The 13200-nt window shown below is 38.5% G+C and overlaps 1 protein-coding gene across 1 annotated transcript in view; it reads right to left on the bottom strand.

Moving 5' to 3' along the window:
• Window positions 1-7747, bottom strand: part of LOC103512247 — a 38384-nt gene extending 30637 nt beyond the window's left edge. The window contains exon 1 of the mRNA XM_026825772.1: window positions 7609-7747. Coding sequence (XP_026681573.1) covers window positions 7609-7747 — 139 coding nt within the window. The remainder of the gene's footprint in view (window positions 1-7608) is intronic.
• Between the last annotated feature and the right edge of the window lie 5453 nt (window positions 7748-13200).

Raw genomic sequence — 13200 nt, 5'->3', positions numbered from 1 at the left:
TATTCGCACATCTCGACTATTTGTGATAATAGGTATGCTAATGTTTGCACTAGCACTAAATAAAATTAGGTAAAAGTGACATCTCCACTCTTTCAAAGATGTTAATATTTATGTGAAGATAAAACTTGGTGAAAGTGACATCTCCACTATTTCAAAGATGTTCATACTCGTATATTTTCATGCGAAGATGAAATTTGGTGAAAAAGTCATCTCCACTATTTGTGAGAATCTAATTTTTTAGACTAAAGAAAATTATGTGAAAATGGCATCTCCACTAACATGCGTGGTTTAAAGAAGGAATGGTAGGTAGGTATGTATAAACTTGCAACACTAAGCACTCTGCCAAGAAATACCTAAGTGGCAGACTACAAACCTATTTATCTAAGACGTCTAAAGCCCTTGTATGAACGTATTGAAATTGGAAAAATATATACTGTACGTAAGTAAGTAACCTAATCAAGATAAATCAAGTAAGACGGATGATGGATAGCAGACTTCACATCGAATTTAATATATCAATCAAATTGAAAATGTCTAGAATTGAAACGGAAGGGAGAGAGAGAGGTCAGAGACAGAAAGAGGAAAGGGAGAAGGAGAAGGGAAATAAAGAGGGGAAGGATAATAGGGAGAGATCCATTGAAATTGGAAAAATATATACTGTACGTAAGTAAGTAACCTAATCAAGATAAATCAAGTAAGACGGATGATGGATAGCAGACTTCATATTGAATTTAATATATCAATCAAATTGAAAATGTCTAGAATTGAAACGGAAGGGAGAGGGAGAGAGGTCAGAGACAGAAAGAGGAAAGGGAGAAGGAGAAGGGAAATAAAGAGGGGAAGGATAATAGGGAGAGATCTAAGGGGTAGGGGAAGGGAGGAGTTAAAAAGAGAGGAAGAGATATTAAAAGCACAGGGATGATGGAGAAAGAGAAGGAAGGAAAAGGGAGAAATAAAGAGGGGAGAAGGATCATAGGGAGAGATCGAGGGGTAAAAGAGGAGATCGAAGAGAAGAGATGGAAAGGCGATTGGAGGAAGGATGGAATTAATAAAGAAATCCTGAAAAGAGAGACGTCAGAGATAAAAGTTAGATTATAAAAGAAAAATAGAAAATCACAATCTCTCTTCCTTCGGTAATCTGCAGCTTAAGAGAGTTTCCTATGTACAACTTCGAGCTTAGAGTTACACAACTTACTGTTCGTTAGAGATTATCCTCTCTTATTTCTCCCTTTCCGTGGAGGCGCAGACATTTAGATAGGTTTAAATCTCCGCTTTTCTGGAAGGATTTCTGTAATAGTTACCCCCCACTTGAGAAATAAATTGCATTTTAAAAGTCAATTACGGGTTGCTTCCTGTAGCCTCCTTCTCATTCCTTTCCCTTCTTACTCCCCTCCTTTTACCCTTTTCTCTCCTCCACTACATTTCCCTTTTGTCTCCCCCTACTTTCCTCTCCTCCTCTCCATCACTAATGCTTGTTTTCCACGCTGAAATTTGTTCATTTTTACTTTCACCAGACATTGTAATAGTTATGTATGCTGTTATGTTCGATTAAATACGAGCACCTACTCATTTTGAGCGATTTGGTCCATACGAGCATACCTTTTGAGGGCGTTTTTGTTTAATCGCTGTTGATTGAAGTCTCTCCATGTGGTTTAAATCAAGAAATGGTTGAAACTCGTAGATTTCGTGGAAAGCCTGACAGCAGATAAACCACTATTGACCCTCATCCCGCGGGTCAGCAATTACATGTAACTCATGTTTCCAGCCTTTGTAGTATGTGCTGGCGCAGAACCTAGTGGTCAATATTCAGGAATTTCAATAACGAGTTATAAAAATAGACATGGGGTTCGCGCAGGATAAACAATGTAATCGACTCTAAATTAGTATCGTAGGAGAGAAATTACCTTGTTTATACTTTCAGGATACGGGTAAAACGTATATTTTACCTGTTTTATCCTGTTTATTCCCGCACAGGCGATCCCCTTCATGTGGCTTTTTACTTTCCATTACTAATTTTCTCTGGAAATGAAAATGGGGAAATTCGCCCGACTTCATTTCAAGTCATGTCAAGTTCCCATGTTTGATGTCGGAATTAAATTAGTTGCTCCAACTTTCATCGCCACCACTTTGTCTGTCGCTAAACTTTTTCATCTCGGATTAAATTTGATGAAATCAAGACATCCAGCGCCGAGAATACGTGTTTCTCCGGTTTTATTGGTTGTTTTTCTCCGAAGGAAAAAGATGAGCAAACTTTTTCGTTCTCTTCTAGCTACATTCTAGAAAATTCAACCTTCTTTTGATGCTGGAAAAATCCCCACAACGCAGCACAAGTCTAGAAAAAACAGTAAAAATTGACACGAAAATAAATTACTTTCTTTCTACTTCGTACAGTAGGTAGGTACTCTCACTAACAAGGATCAGCAAAGTAAATTATCGTTTTTGGACGCCATATCTTTCTCGTATATCCTGTTGAGGGCTGGGGCAGGACTGAAAGGTCCCTTATTGCCAAGAAATCCCCTCCTTCTTTTTACATCTTATGGATAACAGATAACACAAAGAAAATAGATAACAAAAAGAAAGAGAACAAAACTAATACAATATCTAGTTCCAATTCAAGCTCATATTTTGCCCGTCTCAATTTATTTTAATGAAATTTGTGACCGTCTCGAAGATCCTTATCTCAGAAACGTCCTTACATTCCCATCAGTTCAAAGTTCATCTTTGCTACTATTTTATTATTTTTCTTTCTGAACTGAAAAATAGTCTGGCATGACATATGATAGACATAAACGTGGCATTTTCGAACTCTCAACTCAAACCCTCCGTCTAACGGAAGCACAAAATGAGTTTTCCTCCCCCTGTTCCCCCATTTTCTGTAAATTGTGCTCGTCCTAATTGGATCAAAAACGTACTAGGGTTGAAAAAAGGCGAGCGCTTGTACCCCCGAAGCTATGTAAAATTTCAGCAAGGGGATCAATAAGAAAGCTGGGTTGGACAGTGATGTGATTTTCAGTTCCTTTAGAATCCTTGGATTTTAACCCTTAAGTTCATACCGTATCACATATGATACATGAACTTCTCGGTACCACTGCTGCGATCTGTTAGACTTTTTTTGATTTTTGTTGATTCTGAGAGGTTCTCTATACACTTGGCAACACTTTGTGATAGAGAGTTATCACTTTGTTTGGAATTTAAGAAAAATATTGCCATTTCTGTCGTGAAAACCAGCAGGTGTCTTCAGAGGAAGATTTTGTGATTTTCAAGGTAAGTTTTGATGTATTTCCGAAAAAAAAAAAAACAAACCCCAACGAAAAATGAAAAAAAAAAAAAAAAAAAAAAATAGGTACATACATACCCTTGTTCTCTTTCTCTTTTACAGGGGAGACAAGAAGAGAGAAGAGATGAGAGTAGGATTAGAGAGAGAGGGGGAGAGATAGAGATGGAGGAACATTGGGCCAGAGAAATAGACAATGAAAGGGAGAGAGACAGAGAGGAAGAGAGAGAGGGACAGACAGACAGAGAGAGAGAGAGAGAGAGAGAGGGACAGACAGACAGAGAGAGAGAGAGAGGGACAGAGAGAGAGAGAGAGAGACAGAGAGAGAGAGAGGGACAGAGAGAGAGAGAGAGAGGGAGAGGAGATAAAAAGTTGAGTTATGTAAACATCAACGCGTCATGAATAATGTGGCACTTAAAATTCAAATTGTATATGAACAATAACGACAGAGAGAGAGAGAGAGAGAGAGAGAGAAGAGAGAGAGTGAGTGAGTGAGGGAGGGAGAGAGAGTGAGAGAGAGAGAGTAAGCTTAAAATGACAGTCAAGTCTTTTCCATAGTAAAGCTTTTTTCATTAGCAACAACATTTCCAACACCTCTAAAGGTGTTGTTCACCCTTTCCTTTACAAAACGGTAGACATGGAGTTAGTTATAACACTAATAACTAACTATGTGTACCTACCACCTCGGTGGTGTAGTGGTCAAAACGTTCGCCTAATAATCAGTTTTATCCTGGCAATATTACTGCAAGTGGACCTTAGAAATAGCTCAAGACAGGATTGAACCCAGTCCGTAACTAGTAAAATTCAGCCTTGAAAATCTCTTTGGACAACACCCTCCCCCCTATAAATCGTACAAAAAAGCTCACTTTGAGGCTTAGGTGTATAGGCAAAAAGCACTAAAAGTTGGATTAAGCTCGTACAAATCTCCCCCCCCCCTTGTAAAACACACCCATTTATAAATAACTAATAATAATAAAAGTGATCACACCTTGGCCCCTTCTCCACCTAATTTAGCCCCTGAGGCGTTTCGCATGGTAGGATGCGTAGGTAGACGTGAAACGCTGTCTACCCACTGAAAATGAAACGATCAGCAGACAGGGGAAATTCTGCTGAAATTTCAGCAGGGGAGAACACTCATCCCCTTATTAGCTTTTCGTAGACAGATCGAACATTCGAGAGGCTCCAGTAATCGATAATATTAAAATTAATTTATATTAGGTGATAGGAATGTAATATTTATTTACCTACGTACCTATTCGCACATCTCGACTATTTGTGATAATAGGTATGCTAATGTTTGCACTAGCACTAGATAAAATTAGGTAAAAGTGACATCTCCACTCTTTCAAAGATGTTAATATTTATGTGAAGATAAAACTTGGTGAAAGTGACATCTCCACTATTTCAAAGATGTTAATACTCGTATCTTTTCATGCGAAGATGAAATTTGGTGAAAAAGTCATCTCCACTATTTGTGAGAATCTTATTTTTTAGAGTTTAGACTAAAGAAAATTATGTGAAAATGGCATCTCCACTAACATGCGTGGTTTAAAGAAGAAATGGTAGGTAGGTATGTATGTACCTCGTAGGCGGTGAATGAATAGGTAGGTAGATTAGGTAACGCAGGCAGGTAGGTACCTACGTTGTGAAAACATGACAGACAGAGAAAAAGGGAGAGAAATGGAGGGAAAGAGAAAGAGAGAGAGAGGGAGGGAGAGAGAGGGAGGGAGAGAACAATAGAGGGAGAGAGAAGGAGACAACGGAAGGATGTGCGTGAGAGAAAGAGAGAGAGAAAAAAAACAAGGGTGTGCGAACGACATCTCATCACAAAGAGAAAGATAGAGAGAGAGAGAGAGAGACAGGGAGGGAGAGAACGAGAGAGCGAGTGACAGCGGGGGAAAAAACAATAAAACAAAAATATAGGTAACGGTGCGTGGGTGGAAAAGAGAGAAAGAGACTGGAAGCAAGAGGAGAAACAAGGAGAGAAAATAGGTACATAGAAAGAAGCAAAGGATGGGTTAGAGAAAATGGAAGGATGAGAGATGGTAAGGAAGATATAGGAGAGGAAAGAAGGAAGGATAAAGAGGGGAGGGAAAGAGAGAGAGAGAGACAGACAAAGAGAGGAAGGTATAGGGAAAAGGATGAGAGAGGAAAAGGGAGGTGAAATAAAGGAGGAGGGAAGTGTAAGGAAACAGAGAGAGAGAGAGGGAGAGAGGAGTTTTTGAGAAATCAATACGCGCCAGGCTCTGTAGGGAACGTCACTGTATGTTTTGCACCTCTCTCTCTTCCTTTTCTCTCTCTCTCTCTCTCTCTCTCTACCTCTTCCTCCTCTTTCTTTCTATTCCCCTCTCCTCCTCTCTCTCTCTCTTCTATTTGCCTTTCCCTTTACTCTCTTTCTCCATGTATTGTACAAGTCAACTCCTCTCTCTCTCTCTCTCTCTGTTTTCATGTAATCCTCTATTTCTCTCTTCACATAATACCCTAGTCTAGTCTCTCCTTCAGTTCTTCTCTCTCTCTCTCTCTCTCTCTCTCTCTCTCTCTCTCATCTCCTCTCTCTCTTTTCTCTCTCGTTCTCTCTCTAACCTCTTTATTTCTCTTACAAATCCTCAAGGAACATCGAAACCTTAAGTAGGCCAAACCAACGAGCGCAAAGGTCTAGGCTTATTTTTCAGATCCTACTCTCCCAAATGTGAGTCAACGGCTTCTTCCTTCTCTCCGTCGTTCTTCTCTTTTTTCTCATTATTTATGCTGCTTTCTCCGAGAATAGTGTGCCGATACCTTCGCTCGAGAACACCACGCACTAGCAAATATAACCATTAACAGCCTTAAGTACAGACCTGTTGGTTTGTCTTTAGTAGCTGCAAATACAGACAAGACAATATGTAAGGACGAGAGAGAAAAATGACCAATGCAATATAAGCTGCATGCCCTTGTTTGTTTGTGAACATTCACCTACCTAATGATTGTCTGTAGATTTTGAACATGATCAATTACTCGGCTGGAAACGGGCAATGTCACTTTAGTCCCAATTAGCCCTTAAAGGGGATGTTATGCTTTATTGTTGAACATTGACATCTTGAATTCAACTTGCTAGTTTGCAATTCATGTGGAACCAAACTAAATGCAGCACAACCAAAAATCTTCAAGTTAGATAAGTCAGGCTTGGACTTATACCAAAATTCTGCTGGTGTTAACACATTTGAAGTTGTAGGGCTCCGGTTCAATAAGTATGTGGCTGTTATCAGGGTTTCATGCCACATTTCCTTAGGAATACCACTCTGAGATCTCTGATCAATGCATCAAATCGGATGAAGAATTCTTTCAAAGGAACTTTCTCGTCAAATTTCAGATTTGCAAGTTGTCTTTTCAGTTGCATCTGTTCTGTTAGTGATTTTCTAGCATAATTCTGTTTAAGTGTTTTGATGATGTCGTATGCTGTTTCACATTCTTTTATGAGATCTAAGCACTCATCTGACATACATTGGATTAGGATTGATTTGGCAATAGCATTCTTCTTCTTACTTTTGGCAGAATCACTTTCTTTCATAGGTTCCTCAATTGCCTCCTTAAGGTGGATTTCCACCAACGCGACTTTTGCCGCGCGACCCTGTCGCGCGGCAAAAATCGCTTAGTGGAAACGTGTCGCGCGACACGAAAAAAAGTCGTGCGACCATGCGACTTCTATCCGATGAAAGTCGGTCCGGATCAAAGGAATGTCGCGTAGCAATGCCAGTGGAAACGTGTCGCGCGACTCTTCATTTTAGTTTGTTCCTTATTATGAGTGGGAGTGCTTTAATTTTAATAAAATTTTAATTTTTTTATAATTTTCATCACCCTATATCACGTTGAATACACAGCTTAAAAAAATAATAAATTAAAATATTTTTTAATTGCAAGTGGAAACAGGTCACGTCGCGCGACAAACGTCGCGCGATTTTGTCGGGGAGTTCTTTAATTTTTAACAGGTCACATCGCGCGACAAATGTTGCAAGTGAAAATAGGTGACGTCGCGCGACATTGTCGCACGACAGAGGTCGCGTTGGTGGAAATCCACCTTTATAGCTTCAATTGTCCTTCACTCCTCTTATAGCTTCAATTGTCCTTCACTCCTCTTATACGAGGCATATAGCTTCAATTGTTCATCACTCCTCTTATAGCTTCAATTGTCCTTCATTCCTCTTACTTATACATAGCTTCAATTGCCCTTTCCTTCATTAACTGCCCTTCATTCCTCTTTCACCTTCATCACTGCCCTTCATTCCTCTTTCACCTTCATTAACTGACCTTCGTTACATATTATACATAGTCATCACTGCCCTTCGTTCCTCTTTCACCTTCATCACTGCCCTTCGTTCCTCTTTCACCTTCATCACTGCCCTTCATTCCTCTTTCACCTTCTTCACTGCCCTTCATTCCTCTTTCACCTTCATCACTGCCCTTCATTCCTCTTTCACCTTCATCACTGCCCTTCATTCCTCTTTCACCTTCATTAACTGACCTTCGTTACATAAAATTCACCTTCATCACTGCCCTTTATTACGTATTTACCTTCATCACTGCCCTTCATTCCTCTTTCACCTTCATTAACTGACCTTCGTTACATAATATTCACCTTCATCACTGCTCTTCATTACGTATTCACCTTTATCACTGCCCTTCATTACGTATTTACCTTCATCACTGCCCTTCATTCCTCTTTCACCTTCATGAACTGACCTTCCTTTGCCTTTCATTCTTTCTTTTTCATCCTCATCACTGCCTCGTTCACATCTTCATCTATTTTTCAACCTCCCTCAAACCATGTTTTTTCATATTTCTTTCTCATTTTCATTTCTCCCTAATTTCGCTCCCTTCTCTCTGCTACCGCCCTTGACGAGCATAAAAACTTGGAGGGGAGGGAGGGGGGCAGACCAGTAGGAAAATATAGAACCCCCGACCCCCACTTGAGAAATAAATTGCATTTTAAAAGTCAATTACGGGTTGCTTCCTGTAGCCTCCTTCTCATTCCTTTCCCTTCTTACTAGCCTCCATATTGCCCCCTCCTTTTACCCTTTTCTCTCCTCCACTACATTTTCCCTTCCTCTCTCTCCTACTGTCCTCTCCTCCCCTGCATTTCTAATGCTCGTTTTCCACGCTGAAATTTGTTCATTTTTACTTTCACCAGACATGTTTATTTACATTTTTAGATTTCTATTTTTTTTTTTTTACCTCCTCTAAAAGAGAAAGGATGGGTAGGAGAGGGGAATGGGAATATAAGGTAGGGAGGGAAGGGGATAGGGGGCTGAAATTGAGGAGAGCAAGCGAGAGAGAGAGAGAGAGAGAGAGGAGGGGGGAAGGGAAATGGATCGGAGATTTGTATAGGAGTAGGATGATGGTAATACACTTTGAAAAATTCTGTTTCCTGCTCTTTCTTTCTCTCTCTTTCTCGCTCTATTCTTTTCTTTATCAATCTCCGCTTTTTCGATTTTTCTTTCTCTCCATCTCTTTCACAGATTTCATGATTTTTAATTTTTTCTGTTGTCTACATTTTCTTTTTGTTTTCCTAATTCTTTAGTCCGCTCTCTCCGACTCTCTACTGAACATATGGTAACCTATTCCTCTTTTTTCCCCTTCTTTATTATTCTCCTGGTTTTCTATTTATTTATTTTTTACTAAATTTTTATACCCCTTTCATTTCCTTTCTATTGTCTCTCTCTCCCGTTTCTCTTCCTCCCTTTTACTTTTTCATTCCTTATCAAACTCCTTCCTCCCTCTCTTATTTTATTTCACAATCTCTCTCTCTCCCTCTTCCTCTCTGATTTTTTCATTATATTTTACGCGATATATAAGTACATACCACATAGATGCTCTTGTACCTACACAGTTTTTTTGCTCTTTCATACAGACCAAAAACCTCATATCAACATAAAAAAAGTAGCATAATATTTCAACGTGAAAATGACATGAGTTAATGTGAATCACACTACATCTCTCTCTCTCTCTCTCTCTCTCTCTCTCTCTCTCTCTCTCTCTCTCTTTCTTTTTTCATCCCTGAATTCCCCTTTTATATCTCTTCCCTGGGATCTTTTTTTTTTTTTCACAGTATTACCTCTCTTTCTCCCTTTCCCTCTTATTTGCTTTCCCCCTTTTCTTTGATTATTCTTGTCTCTCTCCCCCTTTCTCTCTCTCTCAATTCACATTCATTATTTCCTCTGTCTTTCTTCCTTTTCTCTTGCTTTTTTTTTCATTATCTCCCTCTGTTCCAATAGTTCTGACATTCAAATCCTCTCTCTCCCCCCTTTCCCTCTCTTCTAAACAACTCACAAAGGAAATAAAAGAGAAACAGTAGAAAAACAAACATAGTAAACATACAAACATAGTAACTACAAACAAAATACATCGCCAAGTATGTACTACAATACAGACAATAGGAGAAGGAGGAGAAGGAAGAAGAAGAAGAAGAAGAAGAAGAAGAAGAAGAAGAAGAAGAAGAAGAAGAAGAAGAAAGAAGAGAGAATGAGGTATACAAAATGCGAACACATATCTCGTAAAAAAACCGAAGTACAATGCAAACTGCAAGTTGAACTATCACGTACTTTATCATATTCAAGAAAGATTACATTAATATGTATACAATGATATCCATTATATGCGAATCTCGTTTGTAATACCTTTGAGGAGTCGACAAAAAAAGATCGGGGCAAGCATACAAGACAGATAGAGTGAGGAAAGAACAAAAAAGATGACGGAAAAAAAGGGGAAGAAAGAGATATGAGAGAAGGAAAGATGAGGGAGGAGCAGAAAGATGGAAAAGAAAGAATAAATAAAAGAGAGATACATTTTATTAGCAATAACCAGGGACGATACTGGTACATTTTACTAGCAATAAGAAAGGCACAAGAGAGAAAACTGAAATTGCAGGGCCGTCGGTCGATTGACGGCCGGTCGACTTTGTGTGGACACACCTAAATAAATTTCCAAGCTGAGTTTAAACTAAATAAAGCACTACTTGTACTTACCTATTTAATTTTATAATGCCTTCTTGGCTTTTGAGATTCCATTTTCGTCCCTGAAATTCATTTCTTTCAGGTAAGATATCATCTGTGGTAAGGACGCTCCTAGAGAGATAAATAAAAGTACCTAGCCATGTAGAGTAACAATGTAATAAACGTATTCGAGAACATTAGGAATATGTAGGTAAATTATGCAATACATGGGAATGAGTACTTCTGTATACATAAGAGTAAATGTGAGGAAGAAGTGGAAGAACATAATATTAATGTACCCAGGTACCTACATAATGTATGTAGGTACAAAACTTCGTTCCGGGTATGCTGATATCATTTGACATTAAATTTTCATAGACTATTCTTCGGATTCGGATACGCTTTCCTTGCCTTTTGTTTAAATCCATAAGGTCAAAAGTTCATGCTAATGGGGAAGGCCTAACCTTTTGCTCACATTCTGAATGGTGACTGTATCATGAGATCATCACTAACTTAATATAAAAATAAATTTTACATATTTTATGTAGATTTTTTCTAAAAATCTAACGGTCCAAAAAAAGGTACATCCACTAAAAAATCAAAGATTGGTGGACGTGCCTTTTTCACTGTTCCGTCAAGCGTAAATCCTTCAAACACCATGTTTCCAACCCGCAAATTAGACTATGAATTGGAAGCATTAGACACATTCACTGAAAGTAAGTATCTAATTACAGTTAATAACATTGTTTTAAACTTTTTCCCATTATTTTTTCTTTAATATAAGTGGGAAATGGACATTTTGTCAATTGAAAATGATATTTTGTCCCAAACAGTATCTAAATTTAATATGACCCAACTGTCGATACTATCAATTATTATCATTCTCAATATCATCATCTGCCGTGATGACACAATCCGTGATTGATTCAGAACGCGTGTAAAACCGGTTGTAAACTCCAGTGATCTCATCCCCCCCTTGCATCATTAGGCAATACAGAAGACATTAAACTACTTCTACACGGTATCTACCTTTCTTTCACCTTTATATCTTCTTCGTCAAAAGAAATGAACATCTGTTCTCCGTATTTAGTTTCAGTCAGGATCGAACATAGAGGTTTGAAATAGGTACATGAATAACAGCTATTAACTAACGTTTGGGTTTGAAATACAGAAATAACGGTGATGCAAGAGACACATCCACTAATCAGACTAAAACGCAAAATAAATTGTCACAAGGACTTTTTGAAATTTTCTGCACTTTTTAATACAAGATTTTTTGGGGATACATGATTTTAGAATTTATTTTAGAGGTAAAAGGAGGCAATTTCTACTCACATACTAGTACATAGTAAGTGTCCGAGATGACATTAAAATTCAGAGTTAATCCAACAGGATTAGGTAACCTCTGATTGGGTATTTTCAGATTTTGAAGTGAGCCAATCAGTTAACTTGGTCAAATTCATCATTTTCAAAACAACGGTCCTCTGTGAAAGCAGATTACGAATGTAGTACATAGGTATGTATCTATTCTAAATGTTGTATCTAAATGTTAGCTAATTAGTAGATTACGAATCTAGTACATATGTATCTATTCTAAATGTTGTATCTAAATGTTAGCTAATTAGTTTATCTAATAATTCTAACGGTCAAACTTTCTTGACTTGGCGGGGCGGAGCGCTACCGCGCTCCTTAATATCACCAACGTTCGGCAGAAATCGACTACTGCGTATCTATATCTAACATCCTAACCGAAGCCCCTGGTTTTACTATTAAACGTTTGTAAGGATGCAGGATTATTGTTAAGGATCACTTCAATTTCATAATATTCCGCTATTCAAGCGATTCATAATTCCTACAAGAACAATAAAACCTTGTTATCTGCTCCGTCTGATCACTGGCACTTTCCTCAGTTCAGCTGAACCTAGTTCAGGTCTAGTGGAGATCTCGGATTTGGTTTTCAGTTCCTCTAGTGTCGTGATGTCGTGAACCGGTTGTACGTTCAGATCTGATTGTGAAAGCACGCTCGTTTTTTTAAAAAATACCCATTTTATTTCATTTATTATTTTTATTTTCTAAGAACTTTCTCGTGTGTTCTCTTGCAAATACACTCGTAACTATCGTATATTCGTAACTACTCAAGTGAATTTTATTGTTTCCTTTTTGTAAAAGTTAATGTGTGTATGTAAATCGAGTGTTGAACTTTCGAATATTATTGTGTTATTGACATTTCTATAGGCATAGGGCAATAAATAGGGAAATTGAGTTTACGAAGAGGTTTTGAGAAAGTTCTGCCAGAAAACTTTCCCAGATTTTCGGCTTCCATTTGAACGCACATAGATCGGTTCCTTTTCATGTGAACTGAAAATTTCAAATTCCTCGCCCCCTTTTTCCTTTGAAACTGATACTGCCACTTGTGCGTGTTTAGGTAGAAACTTGGGGCTGTCGGGTGTAAGATAAGAGATATGTATATATTTTAGCTCTCGCGAGAGCTTGTACATCAAAGAGGAAAATGTTTGGAAAATTGAAACGATGTGTTTTGTGTCTCCGGAGATTTGAAAACATTAGCAGACATGGAGGTTTAGTGGAGGTGATGGAGGTTTAGTGGAAGTGGTGGAGGTTTGGTGGAGAAGGGAGGACGGAGGACATGTCAAACCCGATGTCACTCCACCGCGAACTTTCCTCTTAACACTTCCTTGAGTGAGGTTTGAGAAATGTTCCTCTGAGATTGAAAAGACATGGGTTTTTCTATTGAAACAGTGAGGGGGTAGAAACACTTTACAGTTCGTACCCCCTAGCGTGCTTTATATTGTGTTTTATTTTGAAAAGTGATGAAAGAATGTCACTGAAGGAATTTCCGTCATGGCATTCCATTCCACTGTAAAATCAGGGATTGGAAAGCAATAAAGACACATCCCCTCTCCTGTCTTTCAGTATTTAGGTCACGATAGTAATCATCCTCGT

Source organism: Diaphorina citri, unplaced genomic scaffold (assembly GCF_000475195.1).
Source record: "Diaphorina citri unplaced genomic scaffold, Diaci psyllid genome assembly version 1.1 scaffold814, whole genome shotgun sequence".
Classification (NCBI taxonomy): Eukaryota; Metazoa; Arthropoda; class Insecta; order Hemiptera; family Psyllidae; genus Diaphorina; species Diaphorina citri.
The sequence above is the reverse complement of the archived record's forward strand: the minus strand, read 5'-3'. Positions and strand labels throughout refer to the sequence as shown.